We start from the raw sequence: 27775 nt of genomic DNA, 5'->3' as shown, positions 1-27775 counted from the left end.
TGTTGCAAACCTTCACCCTTATTCTAGTACTGCCAGTCCTACCAACCCCTTTGCTTGCTGTAGATGTCCTAGCCTCCTGCTTTGCTGAGACTATGGAGTCCTTTACGTGTGAACTCCCTCAGTAGCCTGTTCCCCCACCAGTAGACTCTGTCCATCACAAACCTTGGTTCTTTTTTCTTATTTTAAATCTTGAAGAATCCTTCCTTCTGTCCAAAGCTAATCTATCCATTTGTGCCATTTAAAAATAATGTAATTTATAAAAGTAATATACGGTTGCTAAAGAAAACGTGGAAAATCTGATAGTGTAAAGAAATCACTCATAATTTGACTATAGATTTTTTATATGGTTGAGATCATATTGTATGTACAATTTTATATACTTTTTCACTATAAAACGTATCGTAAGCGTTTCCCCATCATTAAAAAATTTGCAGGGACTTCCCTGGCCGTCCAGGTGAAGGCTCTGCACTTGCACTGCGGCCGTGGGGTGAGGGTGGGGTGAGCATGGCTTCGAGGTTCCATCCCTGGTCGGGGAACTAAGGTCCTGCATGCCCTGCGGCTCGGCCAAAAAGAAAAAGAGAAAAGAAAAGAGAAGAAAATTTCCAAAAATAACTAAAATTATGCTTTTTCTGCTAGTCACTTTATAAAATATGGAAACATTTAGAGAAGTCCTAAGGAAAAAAATAAACATTTTTACTGCTGTTCATTCCCTGGTGATAACCATGTTTAACATTTTAAAATACTTTGCATCATTCCAGTCATTTCTGTGTACAGTAGAATTTCAATCAGCATTATACTGTAGAGATAGTTTTAGACTGCATTTTTATTTACCATTATATGATAATTTACCATTATATGATAACAGTAAATATTCTTAGAAAATTACATTTGAAAAGAGTCTCTAATGTCACTTTTACCTTCTGAATAGCTTTCAAATTGCTCTACTCCACCAGCACTGCTCCCATCCTGGTTTAAGCTTCCATCGTCTTATGTGGATTGCTTGTTTCTCTGCCTTCTCTCTGCCCTTCCCCAATTTCTACCCTCTGTTAGGGATTCTTAGGCTTCTTTTAAGACATGTACCCCTTGCAGTTGTGGTGAAACCTACAGACTCCTTCGGAGAATAGCATTTGGAAATGTGTAACTACAAAGGAAACCAATATAGTTATCAAAATGTTATTTTTAAAAAACTTGTGATATTATAATATCAGTGCTTTATTGTTAATGTATTACATAACAAGATCTAGCAATGCTTCCTCAAACTTCCACAATTTTAAAGTAATGATGTTATGAGAGACAAAACCATTATTTTGAGAGTTTTACAATAACCAAAATATAATGTGAACGTATTTGAGATTTGTATTGCGACAAAGTTAAAAGGCCTATATTCAGAAAGAAGTGCTACATTTTATTTAGAGGTTAGTGAAAAATAAAGATTTTTTCCCCCCCTCATCCAAGTTCATGGACTCCTGGATTCTATGCACAGACCCTTTGGTATCTATGGACTGGATGTTCATAACCCCTGAGAACAGACACTTTCAAAATACAATTCTTATTTTATCAGTCCCTGATCAAAAACCTCCACTGGCTTCCCTTTGCTCTTGGGACAGACTCCGAAGTCTTGAATGTCATCTTAAAGACCGTATGTGGTTTGACCTGCCTACTTTTCCAGCCTCGTTTCCCACTTTCTCATTTGTGCTTATACTCTAGCCACCCTGGTTTTCTCTTAGTTCTGTACCTTGTTCTCTGCTATCTCAAGGGCTCTGTATATGCTGTTCCTGTTGCCTGGATTGTCTCATCTAACCATCCACACACCTAGTTAATGCATGTTCATTCTTCAGCTCAGTTTAGATGTCACTTCCCCAGGGAAGCCATCTCTGATCATCCCACTGTCCCTAGGAAGGTCCCCCTTTTAGATGCTGTCATAACACCCTTTGCTTTTCCTTTGCAACACGTCCTAGTTTGTAATTATATTATGTGTAATTCTTTGAATAATCTTTCCTAAGCTGTATGCTCCGCGGAGGGAGACACTATTCTGTTTAGATTTCTACTGTATCCGTGGGTCTTGGTGTAGAGTAGGCCCTCAGTAAATATTTATTAAATCAGTGAATGAATACCGACCAACTTACAGGTCCTCAATTCATAGTCTCTTCTCTTATCTCTGTGGGTCTGTTCTTGCTATTTTCTCCTCAGCTAACTCCTGTCCAGCTCGTCTTCCAATATCCAGTTTAGTTACCTACCCTCTGCCATTCACTCTCTTTACTACCATGACAACCTGGCCATACTTACATAACAAAATTAAATTGACTTTCTTATCTCCCTTCTTACATTGTGTTTTCCTTCCCCTTTCCTGTAATCTGTGTACCTCGAAGAAAGTTTTTATTTTGTTGTATGTTTAATGTAGCTTCTTGGGAAGTAGTAGTATTGTATAGAGCAGAGACTTTAAGCTTGGGCAAAAGGCTTTGAATCTTATTTCTGTCATTTAGTATCTGCATGATTCTTTGTGTGTTACTTGGCCTTTGTGAGCTTTTATTGCCTCTTTTTTTTTTGGCTACTCTGCAGGGATCCCTTAATTTCCCGACCAGGGGTCAAACCTGTGCCCCTTGCGTTAGAAGCACAGAGTCTTAACCACTGGACCGCCAGGGAGGTCCTATTGCCTCATCTTAAATTGAGGATAATAGCATCCACGTTACAAATTCGCTGTGAGGATTATATGAGGTCATGATGTAAAATACCTAACAACAGGTCTTAGAACACAGTAACTACTCAAAAAAATACCTTTCCTTCCTTTGTTTGAGAAGTAGGTTTTCCTGCTGTTTGTTTGCTGCTCCCCCCACCTCCCAGCGTTCTTCTGTTCTGTTAAATTTTCTTCTTTCTTACATTTTTCCTGCTCCTCTGAAACTACACCTCCTTATTAATGCTTCCAATTTAGTTAATGCGTTTCTTCTTTCATGCAGGGTTTTTATAGTTGATGGGCCTATATCTGTCCCATTTGAAGGGTTACGTAGGAGTCCTTACTGTTCTATATAGATTAAACCCACATTCACTCACAAGTACACAAATACACCCCACTGACTTTCACATTGTATATGGTAAATAATTTTTAAAACCATGGAAAAAATTTTTTTTTGAATTTTATTTTATTTATTTTTCTATACAGCAGTTTCTCATTAGTCATCCATTTTATACACATCAGTGTATACATGTCAAACCCAATCTCCCAATTCATCACCCCTCCACCCCACTTTCCCCCCTTGGTGTCCATACATTTGTTCTACATCTGTGTCTCTATTTCTGCCCTGCAAACCGGTTCATCTGTACCATTTTTCTAGGTTCCACATATATGCGTTAATATATGATATTTGTTTTTCTCTTTCTGACTTACTTCACTCTGTATGACAGTCTCTAGATCCATCCACATCTCTACAAATGACCCAATTTCGTTCCTTTTTATGGCTGAGTAATACTCCATTGTATATATGTACCACATCTTCTTTATCCATTCGTCTGTCGATGGGCATTTAGGTTGCTTCCATGACCTGGCTACTGTAAATAGTGCTGCAGTGAACACTGGGGTGCATGTGTCTTTTTGAATTGTGGTTTTCTCAGGTATATGCCCAGTAGTGGGATTTCTGAGTCATATGGTAGTTCTATTTTTAGTTTTTTAAGGAACCTCCATACTGTTCTCCATAGTGGCTGTACCAATTTACATTCCCACCAACAGTGCAAGAGGGTTCCCTTTTCTCCACACCCTCTCCAGCATTTGTTGTTTGTAGATTTTCTGATGATGCCCATTCTAACTGGTGTGAGGTGATACATCACTGTAGTTTTGATTTGCATTTCTCTAATAATTAGTGTAAAAGTCATGAAAAATTTAAATAAAAACAGAATAGTATAATGAACATCCGTATTCTCATCACCAAACTTTAACAGTTAGCACATTAGATGCAATCTTTATCTATACCCCGACTTACCTCCCCTGTTTTCTCTCTGGATTATTTTTAAACAGATTGCAGACATCGTACAGATGAGGACATACTTTTTCAAGGGCTTAAGAGTATTTAGCATGTAATAGCTACTTGGTCAGGTTTCTTTTCTTTTCCTTCTCACCTTCTGTAACTTTGTTCATTCCTCCTAAAAATGTTCAGACTGCGCATTATAAGTCTTTTGTGACTTTTTTGAGTTGTAGAATAACTGATAAATCTTAAGAGGATGCCATTTTGACTCATCCTACAGTATCTACTTTTAAAAAATTACATTCAGTAAATGCTTAATGCCATATTTTCCTTATTCTTCAATTCTGTTTGAAACTCACTTTTCATTCAAGATTTGAGGCTGGCTTGTTGAGTTTACCGGAAGCATTAATTAACATGTTGGCTCCTCTGCACAGTTTTGCTTCCAAAAACTAAGCAAACAAGGCCTTTAACCATGGCCAGCTATCCTATTTCTAACTGATAGCCATTATTCACAGGGCCATCAGGACATCTGTATATCAAATTTCCACCTTCTCATTATTGTCAGTACTGTTTGGTTTTGTTTTGTTTTAAATATTTATTTATTTGGCTATGCCAGGTCTTAGTTGTGGCACACGAGATCTTCATTGTAGCGTGCGGGACCTTTAGTTGCAGCATGCGGGATCTTTAGTTGTGGCATGCAGAATCTAGTTCCCTGACCAGGGATTGAACCCAGGCCCCCTACGTTGGGAGTGCGGAGTCTTAACCACTGGACCACCAGGGAAGTCCCAGTCAGTACTGTGTTGTATCATCATGTTCTCTGGACCTCTCAAGCTGCCTGCTTGGGTTGTCATAGCTGGTCCTGTCACACCTGAAAGCAGTTATGTTGCCTCTGTCTAAGCATTCACCAGTCAGAACCTTTCTTTCTGTTCTGTTTAAACACCTAACATTTACCTGTAAGAATCTTTGTATTTAATTGTATAGCTCCAGGGAATTTTACCTATTTCTCTTTGCTTTGCTTTCAGTGATTATGCTTTTCAGTAATCTTTATTGTTAAAAGCCTTAATTAGTCTTTCTTCTCTGCTTCAAGCTAAGTAATTCTAGCTTCTTTAATCTTTAATCGTAGGCTCTCTTTCCCAAATTTTCAATCTTTTTTGTCCTTGCTCTGTATTGCGTTTTTTTCTCCTCCTGTCTGATCAACAGCAAATCAAAGTGGAAAATTATTTACCAGTTTTCACATTTCTTGCCATCATATTTTCAAGCTTTGGTTCACAGACTGGGTCCATACATGAGAAATGTGTTTCAGGTTTATGTTTTCAACCCCGTAGCACAAGCCAGTTACTTAGCTTACTCATTAGTCAGAAATACCAATTAATATTTAATCAGTAAGAACATGATTGAAGAGAGCTGTAGTCAGAGCATCCTCTTCCTCCCTACTAATGGTTTTTCTTTAAGAGAACAGGGCTGTTTATCAGAGTTACCACTCCAGAATAAGCTGTACTTCATATTGACACAATAAATCTTTTGCCTTTTTTTTTTTTTTTAATTAATTTATTTATTTTTGCAGTACGCGGACCTGTCACTGTTGTGGCCTCTCCTGTTGCGGAGCACAGGCTCCGGACGCGCAGGCTCAGCGGCCATTGCTCACGGGCCCAGCCGCTCCGCGGCATGTGGGATCTTCCCGGACCAGGGCACGAACCCGTGTCCCCTGCATTGGCAGGTGGACTCCCAACCACTGCGCCACCAGGGAAGTCCTCTTTTGCCTTTTTTATTTTTATTTTGGTCCAAATCTGAATTCTGTATTCTGACTCTTCTCTTATCCTCTCAAACCTCATCCTGTGAGTTCTGGTTCCTTCTTGCCCTGACCGTCTCTGCTGAAAGGCTGTGTGTAAACGTCCACTTTAGTTCTGTGAGTGTAACTTCTCTCTTCTGTGTGCTTCAGCCCCATATGCTCCTATGACTTTAGGGTTAAACTCTGATTTAAGAAGTATTTTCTGGATTTTAGAATTTATGACAGTTTTCCAGAACCCTCTTAATTGACAGCTTAGTAATAATAGCCAAAATTATTGAACTCATTGGTTTAATACTATCAAGTGAAGCTCATCAACAGGTTGTTAGAATTCCCATCTAATACACATAGTCAAGATTCATAAACTAAAAGAGATTCATATAAGCCTCTAGCAGATGTACTAGATATGTATGTCGAGTAAGAACCTCCATGAATCATTTCTTATATTTGCATTGTTTTGTAGAGTACTGTGCAAAACAAATGGATGAGCAAATCACAACACAGTTCTGTGATACAAATGACAATATTGATAATAAAATTTTTATGCTCATGGCTAAAAAGGGGGAAAAAAAGGCTTTACCAGCATAGGCTGAAAGCATTTCCACAGTTAGTTGCATAATCAGTAATAATCTGGTACTGTGGGGAGATAGTCACAGTTAAAGTCTCTGATAAGTCACAGATTGCCCTAATAGGTTTTTAGGATACCATTTGGTCCTAAATTTGGACCCAAATGGTCCAAATTTAGGAATACCATTTATAGGTCCAATGTTTAGGAATACCATTTATAGGTTTGTTTTTTTTTTTTTGAACATGTAATATCTCACAGAAGAAAGGTCACCAGAAAACTGACTACCTATCACTTAGAACTGAGGAAATATATACCCTGGATTTCATTTAAAAACCAGCTATGTACAAAAGCTCTTACACATTATTAAGGAAAAGATACAAGCCCCAGTAGAAAAATGGCTAAAGAAGTGAACATGCAGTACATTGTGGAAAACATGTAAATGGCCATTAAATATTTGAAACTTGTTTAAATCCTACCAATAATTAGAACGAAATAAGCCAATTAAAGCAATGTTGAGTTATTTTTTACCTGTTAGACTGACAGAGGTTTTATAAAATGACAACACTTAGTACAGTCCAAAGTATGGGAAATGGAGACTTTGAGATTGCTGGTAAGACTGTAAGCTGATATAGGCTTTCTCCAGGGCAGCATGGCCATATAAAGCAAAAGCTTAAAAACTACTTCTTAACTCAGAAATTTCATATCTAAGGAAGTCAAATGGCAATAGATGTATATACAGAGATGGCTGTTGAAGCATTGTTTATTGTAGCAGAAATTGGAAAATACTTAAACGTCCAGTAGTAGAGGATTATTTGAATGATTGTAAATCCGTACAATGGATTAGAATGAAGACATTAAGGTGGCAAAGACATTTATTTACTGACATGGGGAGATGGTTTGCTAGAGCTAGCACAAACTTGGTGGCTTAAACACAGAAATTTATTGTCTCACAGTTCTGGAGGCTGTTGCCCAAGATCAAGTTGCCAGCAGAGTTGGTTCCTTCTGAGGGCTGTGAGGGAAATCTGTTCTATGCCTCTTTCCTAGCTGCTAGTAGTTTGCTGGTAATCTCTGGTGTTCCTTGGCTTGTACACTTATCACCCCAATCTCTGCCTTCATGTTTATAATGAGGTATCCCTGTGTGTGTATATGTTTGTGTGTGTGTTTCAGTGTCCAAATTTCCCCTTTTTATAAGGACACAGTGGTATTGGATTAAGGCCCACCCTAATGTGCATATCTTAAACTGATTATCTGCAAGAACCTATTCCCAAATGAGGTCACATTCACAGGCACTGGGGGTTAAAACTTCAAGATCTTTTGGGGGGCACAATTCAACCCATAACAGATGGTAAGTGAAAAAAACCAGTATACAGAACAGTTTGTAGAGTATTAATACATTGTCCGAAGTATACCTTTATGCACACATGTATGTACACATATACATGGATACACATACCTATAGAAAAACATGGAAAGCTCTATTAAAAAAATGTTATCAGTAATTACTGCTACTGGGTTGAATTTAGGGTGATTTAAATTAATTTCTATATTTTCATTTATTTTTAAGTTATTTATTGTTTTCTACATATTAATTTTCTTTACACTAACGTGTATTACTGTACAAGTCAAAAACAACCAAAAAAAAAAACAACAAAAAAACCCAATGAACTACTCAACTCTCAGTGATAGTCTGAATAGTCACTGAATTTTCATTAGGAGCAAAGCTTAATAATTCATTGACTAATTAAAACCAAAATTCAATAATTTATTTAATTTTCTCTAAGAACAAAGCCTTTTATTCATGGACTTTCTTAGGACTATGTATTTGGTTTCTTTTATTCTTCTGGAAGCTGCTAATACGCAGGAGTTGATTTGGGGAGAATGATGTTCCCTGCTGTTGTTTTTGTACTGTTCAGTATTTTTTTTTAATTTAATTTAATTTTTTAACATCTTTATTGGGGTATAATTGCTTTACAATGGTGTGTTACTTTCTGCTTTATAACAAAGTGAATCAGTTATACATATGTTCCCATATCTCTTCCCTCTTGCGTCGCCCTCCCTCCCACCCTCCCTATCCCACCCCTCCAGGCGGTCACAAAGCACCGAGCTGATATCCCTGTGCCATGCGGCTGCTTCCCACTAGCTATCTACCTTACGTTTGTTAGTGTATATATGTCCATGCCTCTCTCTCGCCCTGTCACAGCTCACCCTTCCCCCTCCCCATATCCTCAAGTCCGTTCTCCAGTAGGTCTGTGTCTTTATTCCTGTCTTACGCCTAGGTTCTTCATGACATTTTTTTTTCTTAAATTCCATATATATGTGTTAGCATACGGTATTTGTCTTTCTCTTTCTGACTTACTTCACTCTGTATGACAGACTCTAGGTCTAGCCACCTCATTACAAATAGCTCAGTTTCATTTCTTTTTATGGCTGAGTAATATTCCATTGTATATATGTGCCACATCTTCTTTATCCATTCACCTAGTGATGGGCACTTAGGTTGTTTCCATCTCCGGGCTATTGTAAGTAGAGCTGCAGTGAACATTTTGGTACATGACTCTTTTTGAATTTTGGTTTTCTCAGGGTATATGCCCAGTAGTGGGATTGCTTGGTCATATGGTAGTTCTATTTGTAGTTTTTTAACAACCTCCATACTGTTCTCTATAGTGGCTAAACCAATTCACATTCCCACCAGCAGTGCAAGAGTGTTCCCTTTTCTCCACACCCTCTCCAGCATTTATTGTTTCTAGATTTTTTGATGATGGCCATTCTGACTGGTGTGAGGTGATATCCCATTGTAGTTTTGATTTGCATTTCTCTAATGATTAATGATATTGAGCATTCTTTCATGTGTTTGTTGGCAGTCTGTATACCTTCTTTGGAGAAATGTCTATTTAGGTCTTCTGCCCATTTTTGGATTGGGTTGTTTGTTATTGAGCTGCATGAGCTGCTTGTAAATTTTGGAAATTAATCCTTTGTCAGTTGCTTCATTGGCAAATATTTTCTCCCATTCTGAGGGTTGTCTTTTGGTCTTGTTTATGGTTTCCTTTGCTGTGCAAAAGCTTTTCAGTTTCATTAGGTCCCATTTGTTTATTTTTGTTTTTATTTCCATTTCTCTAGAAGGTGGGTCAAAAAGGATCTTGCTGTGATTTAGGTCATAGAGTGCTTTGCCTATGTTTTCCTCTAAGAGTTTGATAGTTTCTGGCCTTACATTTAGGTCTTTAATCCATTTTGAGCTTATTTTTGTGTATGGTGTTAGGGAGTGATCTAATCTCATACTTTTACATGTACCTGTCTAGTTTTCCCAGCACCACTTATTGAAGAGGCTGTTCTTTCTCCACTGTACATTCCTGCCTCCTTTATCAAAGATAAGGTGTCCATATGTGCGTGGGTTTATCTCTGGGCTTTCTATCCTGTTCCATTGATCTATCTTTCTGTTTTTGTGCCAGTACCATACTCTGTTGATTACTGTGGCTTTGTAGTATAGTCTGAAGTAAGGGAGCCTGATTCCTCCAGCTCTATTTTTCTTTCTCAAGATTGCTTTGGCTATTCAGGGTCTTTTGTGTTTCCATACAAACTGTGAAATTTTCTGTTCTAGTTCTGTGGAAAATGCCAGTGGTAGTTTGATGGGGATTGCATTGAATCTGTAGATTGCTTTGGGTAGTAGAGTCATTTTCACAATGTTGATTCTTCCAATCCAAGAACATGGTATATCTCTCCATCTATTTGTATCATCTTTAATTTCTTTCATCAGTGTCTTATAATTTTCTGCATACAGGTCTTTTGTCTCCTTAGGTAGGTTTATTTCTAGATATTTTATTCTTTTTGTTGCAGTCGTAAATGGGAGTGTTTTCTTGATTTCACTTTCAGATTTTTCATCATTAGTGTATAGGAATGCCAGAGATTTCTGTGCATTAATTTTGTGTCCTGTCACTTTACCAAATTCATTGATTAGCTCTAGTAGTTTTCTGGTAGTATCTTTAGGATTCTCTATGTATAGTATCATGTCATGTGCAAACAGTGACAGCTTTACTTCTGCTTTTCCGATTTGGATTCCTTTTATTTCCTTTTCTTCTCTGATTACTGTGGCTAAAACTTCCAAAACTATGTTGAATAAGAGTGGTGAGAGTGGGCAACCTTGTCTTGTTCCTGATCTTAGTGGAAATGCTTTCACTTTTTCACCATTGAGGATGATGTTTGCTGTGGGTTTGTCGTATATGGCCTTTATTCTGTTGAGGTAGTTTCCCTCTCTGCCCACTTTCTGGAGAGTTTTTATCATAAATGGGTGTTGAATTTTGTCAAAAGCTTTTTCTGCATCTGTTGAGATGGTCATATGGTTTTTATTCTTCAATTTGTTAATATGGTGTATCACATTGATGGATTTGTGTATATTGAATCCTTGCATCCCTGGGATAAATCCTACTTGATCATGGTGTATGATCCTTTTAATGTGTTGTTGGATTCTGTTTGCTAGTATTTTGTTGAGGATATTTGCATTTATATTCATCAGTGATATTGGCCTGTAATTTTCTTTTTTTGTGGTATCTTTGTCTGATTTTGGTATCAGGGTGATGGTGGCCTCATAGAATGAGTTTGGGAGTGTTCCTTCCTCTGCAGTTTTTTGGAAGAGTTTGAGAAGGATGGGTGTTAGCTCTTCTCTAAATGTTTGACAGAATTCACCTGTGAAGCCATCTGGTCCTGGACTTTTGTTTGTTGGAAGCTTTTTTTTTTTTTTGCGGTATGCGGGCTTCTCACTGCCGCGACCTCTCCCGTTGCGGAGCACAGGCTCCGGACGTGCAGGCTCAGTGGCCATGGCTCACGGGCCCAGCCACTCCGCGGCATGTGGGATCTTCCTGGACCGGGGCACGAACCCATGTCCCCTGCATCGGCAGGCGGACTCGCACCCACCGCGCCACCAGGGAAGCCCTGTTGGAAGCTTTTTAATTACAGTTTCAATTACATTACTTGTGATTGTAATCATATGTTCTGTTTCTTCCTAGTTCAGTCTTGGAAGGTTATACCTTTCTAAGAATTTGTGCATTTCTTCCAGGTTGTCCATTTTATTGGCATAAAGTTGCTTGTAGTTGTCTCTTAGGATGCTTTGTATTTCTGCGGTGTCCGTAGTAACTTCTCCTTTTTCATTTCTAATTTTATTAATTTGAGTCCTCTCCCTCTTTTTCTTGATGAGTCTGGCTAATGGTTTATCAATTTTGTTTATCTTCTCAAAGAACCAGTTTTTAGTTTTATTGATCTTTGCTATTCTTTTCTTTGTTTTTATTTCATTTATTTCTGCTCTGACCTTTACGATTTCTTTCCTTCTGCTAACTTTGGGTTGTTTGTTCTTCTTTCTCTAGTTCCTTTAGGTGTAACGTTAGATTGTTTGTGATTATTCTTGTTTCTTAAAGTAGGCTTGTATTGCTATAAATTTCCCTCTTAGAACTGCTTTTGCTACATCCCATAGGTTTTGGATCGTCGTGTTTTCATTGTAATTTGTCTCTAGGTATTTTTTGATTTCCTCTGATTTCTTCAGTGATCTCTTGGTTATTTAGTAACATATTGTGTAGCCTCCGTGTGTTTGTGTTTATTACGTTTTTTCCCTGTAATTGATTTCTCATATCATGGCGCTGTGGTCAGAAAAGATGCTTGATATGATTTCAATTTTCTTGAATTTACTGAGGCTTGATTTGTGACCCAAAATGTGATCTATCCTGGGGAATGTTCCGTGTGCACTTGAGAAGAAAGCGTAATCTGCTGTTTTTGGATGGAATGTCCTATAAATATTAATTAAATCCATCTGGTCTATTGTGTCATTTAAAGCTTGTGTTTCCTTATTAATTTTCTGTTTGGATGATCTGTCCATCGAGGTAAGTGAAGTGTCAAAAGTCCCCTACTATTATTGTGTTTCTGTCGATTTCTTCTTTTATAGCTGTTAGCAGTTGCCTTATGTATTGAGGTGCTCCTATGTTGGGTGCATATATATTTATAATTGTTATATCTTCTTGGATTGATCCCTTGATCATTATGGAGTGTCCTTCCTTGTCTCTTATAACATTTTTTATTTTAAAATCTATTTTATCTGATATGAGTATTGCTACTCCAGCTTTCTTTTGATTTCCATTTGCATGGAATATCTTTTTCCATCCCCTCACTTTCAGTCTGTATGTGTCCCTAGGTCTGAAGTGGGTCTCTTGTAGACAGCATATATATGGGTATTGTTTTTGTATCCATTCAGCAAGCCTGTGTCTTTTCGTTGGAGCATTTAATCCATTCACGTTTAAGGTAATTATCGATATGTATGTCCCTATTACCATTTTCTTAATTGTTTTGGATTTGTTTTGTAGGTCCCTTTTTTCTCTTGTGTTTCCCACTTAAAGAAGTTATTTTCGCATTTGCTGTAGAGGTGGTTTGGTGGTGCTGAATTCTCTTAGCTTTTGCTTGTGTGTAAAGCTTTTGATTTCTCCATCAAATCTGAATGAAATCCTTGCCAGGTAGAGTAATCTTGGTTGTAGGTTCTTTCCTTTCATCACTTTAAGTATATCGTGCCACTCTCTTCTGGCTTGTAGAGTTTGTGCTGAGAAATCAGCTGTTAACGTTATGGGAGTTCCCCTGTATGATGTTTGTCGTTTTTCCCTTGCTGCTTTCAGTAATTTTTCGTTGTCTTTAATTTTTGCTTGTTTGATTACTATGTGTCTCGGCATGTTTCTGCTGGGTTTATCCTTTATGGGACTTTCTGCGCTTCCTGGACTTGGGTGGCTATTTCCTTTCCCATGTTAGGGAAGTTTTCGACTATAATCTCTTCAGATATTATCTTGGGTCCTTTCTCTCTCTCTTCTCCTTCTGGGATCCCTATAATGCGAATGTTGTTGTGTTTAATGTTGTCCCAGAGTCTCTTAGGCTGTCTTCATTTCCTTTCATTCTTTTTTCTTTATTCTGTTCCGCAGCAGTGATTTCCACCATTCTGTCTTCCAGGTCACTTATCTGTTCTTCTGCCTCAGTTATTCTGCTATTGATTCCTTCGAGTGTAGTTTTCATTTCAATTATTTTATTGTTCATCTCTGTTTGTTCTTGAATTCTTCTAGGTCTTTGTTAAACATTTCTTGCCTCTTCTTGATCTTTGCCTCCATTCTTTTTCTGAGGTCCTGGATCATCTTCAGTATCATTATTCTGAATTCTTTTTCTGGAAGGTTGCCTATCTCCACTTCATTTAGTTGTTTTTCTAGGGTTTTATCTTGTTCCTTCATCTGGTACCTAGCCCTCTGCCTTTTCATGTTGTCTATCTTTCTGTGAATGTGGTTTTTTCCCACAGACTGCAGGGTTGTAGTTCTTCTTGCTTCTGCTGTCTGCCCTCTGGTGGATGAGGCTATCTAAGAGGCTTGTGCAAGGTCCCTGATGGGAGGGACTTGTCATTATGATTTTGATTTGCATTTTCCTGATGGTGAATAAAATTAAGCATTTTTTCATTTGTTTATTGACCAGTTGGATAGTCACTCTGGTGTAGTGCTATTTCAAGTCTTTTGCCCATTTTTCTTTTGGGTTTTCTCTCTTTGTATTGATTTTTAAGAGGTTTTTAAAAATTCTGAATTTAAGAACTTTATTGGATGCATGTGTGTGTGCATATAATATATGTGTATATCTCAAGTATCTTCTACTGTGGCTTGATTTTATATGATCTTAAGCTTGTCTTTTGATGAACAGATACTAATTTTAGTGTAGTCTAACTTATTTTTTTTGCCTTTATGTTTACTGCATTTTAAATCTTACGTGAGAAATCTTTATTTAACTTAATGTCATGAACATATTCATCTAAGTTTTGTTCTGAGAGTTTTACTGTTTACCTTTCGAACTTAGATCTATAACCTATTTAGTGTTTATTATTGTGTAAACAATGAGAAAGGGGGTTAACATTCATTTTTTTCCCATATGGGTATCCAGTTGACCCAGCATAACATTGAAAAGATCATCGTTTTTCCATTGTACTGTAATGTTACCTTTGTCAAAACCAAGTAACTGTGTAGGTCACTTGATGTATGTAAAGTTACCTTTACATATTGTTGACTGGGGAAAAACGCACAATCTAAAAGTTGTGAGTTATATTTTATTCAGGGACCTTACTGAGAAAAATAGCCCGGGAAACAGCCTCTCAGATGGCTCTGAGGGACTGTTCTGAAGAGGTAAGGGAGGAGCCAGGATATATTCCTATATATTCTGAGAAAAAAAACTGTGTAGTCAAACATCAGAAGAGTACTGCTAATGGCAAAAACCAGATATCTGAAATTAGTGATTTTAGTGCTTTTCTATGTATGAGAAGATGTAAGAGTCTGGGCTTATTGAAATTATTCCTTAGATATACATCTTACATATCTAGGGCCTGTATCCTGTTTTTCTCCATTCTGAATCCCTTCAGGGTGCACCATGTGGGGAGGAGGGGCAGCAGTGGCTGATGGCTTGATGGTGGCAACATTTGTTGTTCACTGGAATGGTAGGCAACATTCTTTGTCCACAATATTATGGAATTTTCCAATCCATGAATATGGAAGAATACCCTCCTACTTTTTGGTCTTTAGCTTTTCTCAATAATTTTTTCTCTTTTCAGTGTAGAGATCTTGTACATCTTTCATTAAATTTACTCCTATTTAGTGGTATTTTAAAAATGCTATCATAAATGCTACAGTTTTTAAATTTCATTGTTTGTTACTTATATATACAGTTGATTTCTGTATATTGACCTTGTAGTCATTAACCTTGCCAAATTTCCTTATTAAGTCTAATGGTTTATCATGATATCCGAGATTAGTGACAGTTTTATTCTTTTCCAATCCTAATACCTTTCATTTCTTTTCATGCTTTATTACCAATTATTCTGTTATACATATATATTTTTAAATATTTATTTATTTATTTTTGGCCGTGTCAGGTCTTAGTTGCGGCACATGGAATCTTCTGTTGTGGTGCGTGGCCTTCTCTCTAATTGTGGCGCAGCAGCTCTCTAGTTGTGTTGCACGGGTTCCAGAGCGCGTGGGCTCTGTAGTTGTGACATGCAGTCTTAGTTGCACCGCGGCATGTGAGATGTTAGTTCCCTGACCTGGGATTGAACCCGCATCCCCTGCATTGGAAGGTGAATTCTCAACCACTGGACCACTAGGGAAGTACCTCTGTTATATTTTTAATGTCATTAGCCTCATTAGTACCTTCTCTCTCTTCTTCTTGATTCGTATTTCTTAAAGTGTTTAGCAGTTTGGGTCCAATCGGGAGAGATAAAGCACATAATTATTTAAATAGGGAAAGTTTAATATAAAGAATTATTAACTACAGCAGGGGATTTGGAGTAATGAGAGATTAGCTAGTCAGAAGTAAAGATAACTCTAAAGAATACAGGAATAGCTGGTAAAAGGAGCAGTCACCAACTCTAGGGCTGAGACAGAGCACCCAAGGAAGATCCCATGCTCCCATGACTGATATCCAGACTCTGCCGGAGGGGGCACACCTGTGGATGGCAATCTTGAAATCAGATTCTTCACCTTCCTTAGAGTTTGTTCTTGCTCTCTGTTGTGGATTATTGTTGTTCACTTGCTTAGTCTTTTCTAAACTGTTTTTGTAAAGTCTGTATTCTTTGTCATGTGTGGCCACTGAAGCATCTGTTCTGTTAGCCTAATGCTCAGCTGGTGTTTTGACAGATTTTACCTTAAACACTTGAAGCTTACAAAAGAAAATTAAAAAAGCTCTCCCAGTGTTTGCAGATTGGCTTTGTGTTGGAGTCCTCCTTTAACACTTAACCAGGCTTTATACAGCTCTGCCTTTGTTCTCACTTTCTGCTTGTATGGAGCCAGAAGACCCCAGATGTGAAAGCGTAGTCTTCTCAGACCTTTTCTGAGCATGTATCCTGGTCTTGGGCATGTGCATGACTTTCTTAATTCCCTGGTATTTGCAGAAGCTTTTAAAAGCTCTCATTCCCACATTTATCTCTTCTCCCAACCCCTTCCTTCCCTGGCTTCTTGGTCTTTTCATTGCTTGTCCCAGCTGTCGTTTCATGCCCCAGCTTTTGCAGCCAATACCTGCACCTTTAAATGTTTTCGGCAGAAGCCACCTAGGAACCTGTCCTAGCTCTGGAAATGCTCAGAGTTGGGCCAAACAAGGGCAGCCTTTGCACCAGTCCTTGATGGGAGTTGCCAGACAGGTTGAGACCCACAGCCACAATTTTTTGACAAAAATGTCTGTATCACTTCCTAGCAATTTGCACCAGGAGTATGGGCTGCTGTTCTCTTAGCTGCTGCCTCTCTGGGATATGGGAATTACAGGCAGGCTGTTTAAAATGTCACAGTGCTTTCTTAGCACAAAGCAACGGCTTCTTTCTTCATCAAGGCTTCCCCTGGTTGTTGTAAGTCTTTGGCTGTATTCCAGAGTTTTTCAGAAGTTGATTTTGACAGTTTTGGCCAGCTCATTACATGCTTTTGGGGAGGGTTAGAGTCTTGGGATTCCCTGTCCTCCATTTTCAGTGACCGTTTTGATGACCAGTGGTGATGGTGCTTTTAATAGAGCTCTGTTTTCTGCAGTGCTGTTGACTTTTGGCTACTGTTGAGCTGGGGAGAGAAGGAAAATGAAATAACCTTAAGTTAAAACACTGAAGACCCCACTATCTTACCAAGGTTTAGTTGTTCCTGTTGAATAAACACTTCTCAGTGGGTACTGGGTTTTGGTTAATTGCCAAAGTGCTGGAATGGTTGATGTTAGTTGTTTAGTTGTTTTGCACGTATTTTCACTGTTTTAGAGGGAGAGTGAGATCACCAAAGTCCTCACTCCACCATTGTGGAAGTCAGTCTGTCTTCTGGAACATTTTGAAAGAGAATTGTAATGGGAAATATTATATAGATATGGTAAATTTTCAAAATTATGTTAGTGGCATATGTGTAGATCAGTGAAGTCCTTTACACTGTGACAAAACTTTCATGGAGTTGATATGGGAAAGTAGCTTAAATTTGAGTTCCTAACATGAAAGGGGCTTTATATATTTTACTTCACAAAACCGTGTTGTGTGACGTAAGTACAATTATCCCTGTCACAGCAACCGTGAAAAGTGGGAGATGTCATGCCTGTTTAACTGTTGAGACACCTGAACCTTGGAAAAGTCAAGCAGATTGCTCAAAGTCACATTACTTCTAAGTGACAGAGCCAGAAGTAAACCCAAGGTTTTTCTGACTCCAAAGCTTTTGATCTTTTTATTACACATTGTTTTATTTATTTATTTATGGCTGCGTTCGGTCTTCATTGCAGCACGTGGGCATTCTCTAGTTGCGGCAAGTGGGGGCTACTCTTCGTTGTGGTGTGCAGGCTTCTCATTGCAGTGGCTTCTCTTGTTGTGGAGCATGGTCTCTAGGTGTGCAGGCTTCAGTAGTTGTGGAGCGTGGGCTCAGTAGTTGTGGTGCATGGGCTTAGTTGCTCCACGGCATGTGGGATCTTCCCAGACCAGGGCTTGAACCCGTGTCCCCTGCGTTGGCAGGTGGATTCTTAATCACCGCGCCACCAGGGAAGTCCCTACACATTGTTTTTTATTCCACAGGGGATTTGATAAATATTCGGTGGATGAAGGAATGACAAAGAGACTCTGAGAGGTTTCTGTCACTGAAGCATGTCTAGGACTTTTACATATTCATATATTTATTGATTGTTTACTATATCACAGCCAGTCTGTGGGGAACCTTTACCATTTTTAATTAGATACTAAGACTTTAATATCTTTTTTTTTTTTTTTTTTTTTTTTTTGCGGTATGCGGGCCTCTCACTGTTGTGGCCTCTCCCGTTGCGGAGCACAGGCTCCAGATGCACAGGCTCAGCGGCCATGGCTCACGGGCCCAGCTGCTCCACGGCATGTGGGATCTTCCCGGACCGGGGCACAAACCCATGTCCCCTGCATCGGCAGGCAGACTCTCAACCACTGTGCCACCAGGGAAGCCCAAGACTTTAATATCTTAATTTCCTTTAGGTTTAAGGTTTTCCCAGCCTTTGAACATTTAACTTATATTTTCTGTTTTCACTGTTGTGGTTCTTTTGTTTTCCAAATCAGCCCTTTGACAGAATCTGAACCTAAACTATTAGGGATGTAATTATTGGTGGAGCCAGTGTTAGCCTGACAGGTCAGTAAACACCTGAATGTTTGCTGTGATTAAGGAGTTGAACTGTATACTCTATGCAATGAGTCTACTTGATGGATTTTTCTAAGATTTAGTAGGAGAAAATGGTAAATCATTGTGTTTTTCTGTTTTCTTTCAGCTTTCGGAAGAATTATTGGATAAGTGGCTCTCCTACCCAGAGTCCCAACATGTCCCTCTCTGCCAGCATATGCTTGGCTTTGCAATGAAGTCTGTTACGCAGATGGTAATGGGTAGTACATTTGAAGATGAACAAGAAGTCATTCGCTTCCAGAAGAATCACGGCACAGTAAGTCTAGGGCCAAATTTAAAATTACTCTTTCATCAAATTAGATAGTTGAATAATGTAGACTTTGCCTCTTAAGAAGAAGGTTTAAGATTCTGTAGTACAGAATTTCCTTGTTTGGGGCTAAAAACAATGCAAGAAGGTTAATTCCCTTTTTTAAAAATTTAAGAATTACTTTTTTTTTTTCTTTCTTTTTCTTTTATTTTGCAATATGCGGGCCTCTCACCGCTGTGGCCTCCCCCGTTGCGGAGCACAGGCTCCGGACACGCAGCAGCCGTGGCTCACGGGCCCAGCCGCTCTGCGGCATGTGGGATCTTCCCGGACCGGGGCACGAACCCGCGTCCCCTGCATCGGCAGGCGGACTCTCAACCACTGTGCCACCAGGGAAGCCCAAGAATTACTTTTTTAAGCAGTTACTTTTTAAAAAAAATTTATGTATATTATTTATTTATTTTTGGCTGCATTGGGTCTTCATTGATGCTTGTGGGCTGTCTCTAGTTGAGAGAGCAGGGGCAACTCTTCTCCTCCTTGCGGTGTGCGGGCTTCTTCTTGTGGTGGCTCCTCTTGTTCTCTTGTTGAGCACGGGCTTTAGGCGCATGGGCTTCAGTAGTTGTGGTGCACAGGCTTAGTTGCTCCGTGGCATGTGGGATCTTCACCAGGGATCAAACCCGTGTCCCCTGCATTGGCAGGTGGATTCTCGACCACTGCACCACCAGGGAGTCCCTAAGCAGTTACTTTTTGAAATTTAAAAAATGAATGACTAAAAAAAATTTTTCTTTTAATATGTAGCAAGTATGTTGGGAGTTCCCTGGTGGCCTAGCGGTTAGGGTTTTGGGCTTTCACTGCTGTGGCCCAGGTTTAATCCCTGGTTGGGGAACTGAGATCCTGCAAGCCATGTGGCGTGGCAAAACACCCAAAACCAAGTGTGTTATAAAATAATACTAATTTCTAGAATAAAGAGAAAAACCATACTTAATAGAGACTACATCCTATATAGAAAGAAATTAAAGTTGATGGAGTGTTAAAATACTAAAATGAATATGAAGAAAGGCTAATGCAGTTGAAAACAGGTTTACTGTTTGCCTTTTCTGAACTCACATATGGACTTTATTATTCTCTATTTTTATCAGTCTCAACATTATATTACTTTATTTGTTTCAAATCATACTTAAGTCATTTACTTCACTGCATTTTGGATCTCTGAGAAATCACTTATTTTCTTCAAATCTATAAAAACAGGTTAAATAATATAATGTGTGTAAAACAAAATCACTAGGCACTGTGGCTTAACACTGTCACTGTTTAATATTATCATTTTTCCCTTTAAAATGGTTTTATTACTTGTGTTTGATGATTGAAAAATATACATTTCTTAGAAAACGTTCACACGTTCAGGAGCGTAAAAATAAAAGTGGAAAAATCACTCTAATTCCCCTTCCTGGAGTAAACTACTCAGGTTACCCAGCTAAAACAAATTGGCTAAGGAATTCCTAAAATGTTTTCATATTTTAACAAAGAATCAATTTTTGACTCAGTTGTTGATATCTGATTTTTTTCATGTTGATGAGACAGCAGTTTTAAAACGGGACCTCCACTATTATTTCCAGAATTTTATTCTAAGCTGCTGATACCTATTCCTATTCTGCGTGTTTTTATGTTGGCATTTTCTTTACCTTTCTTTCCTTAGAATTTCAAAGTAGAAATAATAATTTCAAACTTATAGAAAAGTTGCAGCTAGTCCTAGGAACTCCCGTAATATCCTTCGCCCAGGTTCACCAGTTGTTTACATTTTGCCCCATTTGCTTTTGTCATTCATTCTCTATCTATCCATCCATCCATCCGTCCATCCATCCATCCATTCCTCCTCTCCTTACCCAAACCATTTGAGAGTAAAGTAGACATTTTGCTTCTTTCCCCCTAAATACTTCAGTCTGTATATCCTAAAAACAAGGATATTCTCTCATATAGCAACAACATGGTTGTCAAACTTGGGAAATTTAGCATTCATACCATACTTTTATCCAGAGCCCATATTCAGATTTCTTTACTTTTAGTGGTCAAACCTCTTTAATGCGAAACAGTTTCTCAGCTTTTCTTTGTTTCTTGACCTTGACATTTTTTTTTAAGTACAGGATAATTATTTTGTAGACTGTCCCTCATTTGGGTTTGACTAGATTCAAATTACATATTTTTGGGTGTGACTAGATTCAAATTGTATATTTTTGGCAGCAATCTGGTATCTTCTTAACAGTACTGGAAGTTGTCAAAGTTTTCAGACCATAAACATGACTTAAAATCCTGCCTTAAATGATCTTTAATTTCTGAAACACCCCGGGGCTGCTGTTGTCCAGCCGTGCCACCAGGAGCACTAACCAGGTTGTGAATGCAGAGGCAGTGACAGGTGCACCATGACTGTTGCTTGGCTGACAGCACTTGGGAGATGTCTTCAGTCATAAGATGCATACCGCTTTCACAGGCGTTAACATGTGAAAAATGTTCACCTCACACCCAACTGCATACTGTTTCTGAACTACCCTCCAAAAACATTGTCCCAGTTATTTTCCCACCAGCACTAGCGTGCTCTTTCCTTGTGCTTTTGACATTTAGAGTTATGTGCCTTTTAAATATCTGCCTATCTTGTAAGTAAAAAATGATTTTTTATGATTAAAATTTATAATTCTTTTGTTGTTTGTGACGTTAAACATTGTTTAATATTTTTGCTGAACAGCTTGTGTTTCATCTTTTGTGGGATGCTTTCTCATGTCCTTCACCCATATTTCTATCAATGTGTTTCTTTTTCTTACTAATCTGTAAGAGCTTTTTATTTTTATCTCAATTTTCATTTGCTTTTACGTTTATAGTGCTTTTAAATTTTTATTTATTTATTTTTTAAAAGATTTTTTTGATGTGGACCATTTAAAAAGTCTTTACTGAATCTGTTACAATATTGCTTCTGTTTTATGTTTTGGTTTTTTGGCTGTGAGGCATGTGGGATCTTAGCTCCCTGACCAGGGATCGAACCTGCACTCTCTGCATTGGAAGTCAAAGTGTTAACCACTGGGCCACCAGTGAAGTCCCCTGTAGTGCTTTTTTAAAAAGACTTCTTTTTTAAGCAGTTTTAGGTTTACAGTAAAATTGAGAGGATGGTACAGAAATTTCCCATATACCCCCTGTTTCCACACATGCATAGTCTCCCCCATTATCAATATCATTCACTAGAATGGTGCATTTTTTGCCAAGGATGAACCTACATTGGACACATAATAATCACCCAGAGTCCATAGATTATGTAAGGGTTCACACTTGATGCCGTACATTCAATGGCTTTGGACAAATGTGTAATGACATATATCCATCATTATAATATCGTCCCCCCCAGTCTCAGCAACCACTGATCTTTTTCTTGTATCCATAATTTTGCCTTTTCCAGAATATTGTATGACATTGGAATAATACAGTATATACCCTTAGATTGGCTTCTTTCACTTAGCAATATGTATTAATATTTAAGCTTCCTCCATGTCTTTTCTTTTTTTAAAAAAAAATATTTATTTATTTATTTGTCTGTGCTGGGTCTTAGCTGTGGCACCTGGGATCTTTGTTGTGCCATGTGGGATCTTTCGTTGTGGAGCGTGGGTTCTTTGTTGTGGTATGCGGGCTCAGTAGTTGCGGTGCATGGGCTCTAGAGCACCTGGGCTCAGTAGTTGGGGCACGCGGTCTTAGTTGCCCTGCAGCATGTGGGAACTTAGTTCCCCAATGAGGAATCGAACCCACGTCCCTTGCATTGGAAGGCAGATTCTTAAGCACTGGACCACCAGGGCATCCCCCCTCCATGTCTTTTCATGGTTCTTTTAGCTGGATAGTATTCCATTGTGTGTACCACAGTTTATTCATTCACCTGCTAAAGGGCCTCTTGGTTGCTTACAAGTTTTGGCAATTATGAATAAAGCTGCCATAAATATCTTGTGGAGGTTTTTGTATCAACATAAATTTCCAACTTCTTTGGGTAAATACCAAGGAGTATGATTGCTGGATCATATTGAAAGAGTATTTTTTGTTTTGTAAGAAACTGTGTTTGAGGATTCCATGGATATATCCTCTAGATCACACCTTCTTTCCTAAGCCAAAACCAGTATACTATCAGTAATAAGCCTGTCAAAGGCATTCTTCATTTCTGTTTTTTGTTGTTGTTGTTGTTCTTTCTTAGGATTTTCATCTCTCTGCCTACATTGCCTACCTGTTCTTGCATGCTGTCTACTTTATCCTTTACTTAAGGATCGTTTAGAGCCCTTAGCCTATTACCCTTTAGAGCCTTTAGCAATTAATCATAGTTGTTTTAAATTCCTGATCTGATAATTCCAAGATTCCTGCCATTCTGATGCTCGGTTTGTTTCTTCAAATTGTGTTTTTTGCCTTTTGGTATGGCTCGTAACTTTTTCTTGATAGCCAGACATGATGTACTGTGTAAAAGAAACTAGAGTATATAGGCCTTTAGCAGTGTGGTGGTGAGGTGTGGAGAAAGGGGAAGCATTCCATAATCCTGTGATTAGGTCTGTCTTTTAGTGAGCCTATGCATTTGGATTGTGAACTTCACCAGTGTTTCTCAGTTTTTTTCTCCCCCCTTAGGTGGGAAAGGATGGCTAGCATAGGCGGGAGTTCGGTACTTGCCTTCTCCCACGGGAAGGACTAGACTTGACTGGGATTGAATATCCCTTTCCCAGCTCTGTCAATACCCCAGAAGGTTAGACTCTGGCTAATGAGTTCCCTCTGAGGGCAGGCCTTGTTAAGAAGAGCAGAGTGCTCTGCCTTATTTTAAATGGGTTCCTTTTTCAGTCCCCCTGCTGGAAGCCTAAGGGGATTTTTCTCTTATATTTACTGTGGGAACCTGGTCAAGCTCCCGGAGGTAAATCTCACTTGGGGGGCCCTGTGTCTGGGTCCCCTGGAGTTTTTAACTGTCAGAGTTGTCATACTGAATCTCTAGCCATTTGTCAATTACAGTTCAGGTTTTCCTACCCCAGCACTGGTTCCTGAGGTAGTTTCCACTTGTAGATCTGTTCCAGTAAAGTGTGACTCCCTGTTTTCACCTGTCTCTCCAGTCTTGGGGGCCTCAGTTTGCCCTGGGTCCTCCTCTGTCTCAGAGATCCAAGAAGACTTGTTGATTTCTGTCTGTTCAGCAAAAAGCTGAACTTCTTTCTCACTTTAAGAGTATTCCTACATTTTCACAGTACTTTTTTTTTTTATAAAGATTCTATACTTTAATTCATTATTTATTTATTTATTTATTTATGGTTACATTGGGTCTTTGTTGCTGTGCGCGGGCTTTCTCTAGTTTTGGCGAGCGGGGGCTACTCTTGGTTGCGGTGCACAGGCTTCTCATTGCAGTGGCTTCTCTTGTTGTGGAGCACAGGCTCTAGATGCGCGGGCTTCAGTAGTTGTGGCACGTGGGCTTCAGTAGTTGTGGCACGTGGGCTTCAGTAGTTGTGGCACACGGGCTTCATTAGTTGTGGCTAATGGGCTTTAGAGCGCAGCCTCAGTAGTTGTGGCGCACGAGCCTAGTTGCTCCGTGGCATGTGGGATCTTCCTGGACCAGGGATCGAACCTGTGTCCCCTGCATTGGCAGGCGGATTCTTAACCACTGTGCTACCAGGGAAGCCCTACATTACTTTTAATAGTTTAATTTTTTACATTGAAATAATCTGAAAGGCATATCTTTGTAAGATAAGACTTGAGGACTCTTAACTCTATTAATAATTTAAAAAATATTTAGCATTGATTAATAAGTGTTTTGTCCTTTCCTGGTTCTTTCAGAACTTTTCAATTATAAACAATTTTTTAAGGGCTAATTATCCAATTTTGAAATAATTGGAAGCCTATTCTGTTGTTTACCCTCTCTAAACCTTAGACTAATTTTTAACCTTTTTCTGGATCTCAGCCAAACCTTATCAGTATTGCAGGTGAAGTAAAAATTTGGAATTCCGGATGAATTTTACTTATCCACTGGTGCCATTATAATAAAAAATTGAGAATTGACTCTACTGCAATGTTCTTTTCCTCCCTGTGCATATACTTCTTTGAAATTCAGGAAGGGAACTTTTTTTTTTTTTTTTTTCTGTTCACGGGCCTCTCACTGTTGTGGCCTCTCCCATTGCGGAGCACAGGCTCCGGACGCGCAAGCTCAGCGGCCATGGCTAACGGGCCCAGCCGCTCCGCGCCATGTGGAAGACCCGGACCAGGGCACAAACCCATATCCCCTGCATCGGCAGGCGGACTCTCAACCACTGCGCCACCAGGGAAGCCCGGAAGGGAACTTTTGACTTTCTAATTATAATTAGTTTGGAAGTACTTTGAATGAAATTACTAAAATATATTTGTGCCCTATCCTTAAAGACTAAGGAGTAAATGATTATGCAGCCCACTTGAAAAGGGGAGTTTAATTAACAGTTCTGTTAGTGAGACAGGTTCTCCAGCTGTTAGCTTAGATTGCTTGATATGATTTGGAAAATTTACATATTAGGTAATAGGTATGTTTTCCTATTTTCAGGTTTGGTCGGAGATTGGAAAAGGCTTTCTAGATGGATCACTTGATAAAAGTACAACTCGGAAAAAACAATATGAAGATGGTAAGTTTTATCACTATTAATTTTTAGTAAGGACTAAAGGAAAGGTGCCCTAATTTTAATAGGGCTATGTCTGATTTATGAACATATAGGTCATGTATATTTTCTTCCTTTATTTATATTTTTAATCTTTATTGGAGTATAAGTGCTTTCCAATGGTGTGTTAGTTTCTGCTTTATAACGAAGTGAATCAGTTATACGTATACGTATATTTCCATATTCTTCCCTCTTGCGTCTCCCTCCCTCCCACCCTCCCTATCCCACCCCTCCAGGCAGTCACAAAGCAACGAGCTGATCTCCCTGTGCTATGCGGATGCTTCCCACTAGCTATCTACCTTACGTTTGATAGTGTATATATGTCCATACCTCTCTCTCGCTTTGTCACAGCTTACCCTTCCCCCTCCCCATATCCTCAAGTCCATTCTCTAGTAGGTCTGTGTCTTTATTCCTGTCTTACCCCTGGGTACTTCATGACATTTTTTTTCTTAAATTCCATATATATGTGTTAGCATACGGTATTTGTCTTTTTCTTTCTGACTTATTTCACTCTGTATGACAGACTCTAGTTCCATCCACCTCACTACAAATAACTCGGTTTCATTTCTTTTTATGCCTGGGTAATATTCCATTGTATATATGTGCAACATCTTCTTTATCCATTCATCTGTCAATGGACATTTAGGTTGCTTCCATGTCCTGGCTATTGTAAATAGAGCTGCAATGCACATTGTGGTACATGACTCTTTTTGAATTATGGTTTTCTCAGGGTATATGCCCAGGAGTGGGATTGCTGGGTCGTATGGTAGTTCTATTTATACTTTTTTAAGGAACCTCCATACTGTTCTCCACAGTGGCTGTATCAATTTACATTCCCACCAACAGTGCAAGAGTGTTCCTTTTTCTCCACATCCTCTCCAGCATTTATTGTTTCTAGAGTTTTTGATGATGGCCATTCTGACTGGTGTGAGATGATATCTCATTGTAGTTTTTTTTTTTTTTTTTTTTGTGTCACGCGGGCCTCTCACTGTTGTGGTCTCTCCCATTGAGGAGCACAGGCTCTGGGCGCGCAGGCTCAGCGGCCATGGCTCACAGGCCCAGCCGCTCCGTGGCATGTGGGATCTTCCCAGGCCAGAGCACGAACCCGTGTCCCCTGCATTGGCAGGTGGACTCTCAACCACTGCGCCACCAGGGAAGCCCCTCATTGTAGTTTTGATTTGCATTTCTCTAATGATTAATGATGTTGAGCATTCTTTCATGTGTTTGTTGGCAGTCTGTATATCTTCTTTGGAGAAATGTCTATTTAGGTGTTCTGCCCATTTTTGGATTGGGTTGTTTGTTTTTTTGTTATTGAGCTGCATGAGCTGCTTATAAATTTTGGAGATGAATCCTTTGTCAGTTGCTTCATTTGCAAATATTTTCTCCCATTCTGAGGGTTGTCTTTTGGTCTTGTTTATGGTTTCCTTTGCTGTGCAAAAGCTTTTCAGTTTCATTAGGTCCCATTTGTTTATTTTTGTTTTTATTTCCATTTCTGTAGGAGGTAGGTCAAAAAGGATCTTGCTGTGATTTATGTCATAGAGTGTTCTATGTTTTCCTCTAAGAGTTTGATAGTTTCTGGCCTTACGTTTAGGTCTTTAATCCATTTTGATCTTATTTTTGTGTACGGTGTTAGGGAGTGATCTAATCTCATACTTTTACATGTACCTGTCCAGTTTTCCCAGCACCACTTATTGAAGAGGCTGTCCTTTCTCCACTGTACATTCCTGCCTCCTTTATCAAAGATAAGGTGACCATATGTGTGGGGGTTTATCTCTGGACTTTCTATGCTGTTCCATTGATCTGTCTTTCTGATTTTATGCCAGTACCATACTGTCTTGATTATTGTAGCTTTGTAGTATAGTCTGAAGTCAGGGAGCCTGATTCCTCCAGCTCCGTTTTTCGTTCTCAAGATTGCTTTGGCTATTCGGGGTCTTTTGTGTTTCCATACAAATTGTGAAATTTTTTGTTCTAGTTCTGTGAAAAATGCCAGTGGTAGTTTGATAGGGATTGCATTGAATCTGTAGATTGCTTTGGGTAGTAGAGTCATTTTCACAATGTTGATTCTTCCAATCCAAGAACATGGTATATCTCTCCATCTGTTTGTATTATGTTTAATTTCATCAGTGTCTTATAATTTTCTGCATATAGGTCTTTTGTCTCCTTAGGTAGGTTTATTCCTAGATATTTTATTCTTTTTGTTCCAATGGTAAATGGGAGTGTTTTCTTGATTTCACTTTTAGATTTTTCATCGTTAGTGTATAGGAATGCCAGAGATTTCTGTGCATTAATTTTGTATCTTGCTACTTTACCAAATTCATTGATTAGCTCTAGTAGTTTTCTGGTAGCATCTTTAGGATTCTCAACGTATAGTATCATATCATCTGCAAAC

At 38.9% G+C, this 27775-nt stretch overlaps 1 protein-coding gene across 4 annotated transcripts in view; it reads left to right on the top strand.

Annotated features, from left to right (window-relative positions):
• The window catches only part of LOC132522154 (cytochrome P450 20A1), a 69938-nt gene that overhangs the window by 9754 nt on the left and 32409 nt on the right, over positions 1-27775 (top strand). For 3 of the 4 annotated variants that reach the window (XM_060152290.1, XM_060152293.1, XM_060152291.1), the window contains 2 exons: positions 18569-18736; positions 25275-25353. In XM_060152290.1, the coding sequence (XP_060008273.1) occupies positions 18569-18736; positions 25275-25353 (247 nt within the window). Of the gene's footprint in view, positions 1-15401; positions 15420-18568; positions 18737-25274; positions 25354-27775 lie in introns of those variants that run through there. The other variant, XM_060152292.1, reaches the window with a different exon arrangement.

Source organism: Lagenorhynchus albirostris, chromosome 6 (assembly GCF_949774975.1).
Source record: "Lagenorhynchus albirostris chromosome 6, mLagAlb1.1, whole genome shotgun sequence".
NCBI classification, from domain to species: Eukaryota; Metazoa; Chordata; class Mammalia; order Artiodactyla; family Delphinidae; genus Lagenorhynchus; species Lagenorhynchus albirostris.
The sequence above is the reverse complement of the archived record's forward strand: the minus strand, read 5'-3'. Positions and strand labels throughout refer to the sequence as shown.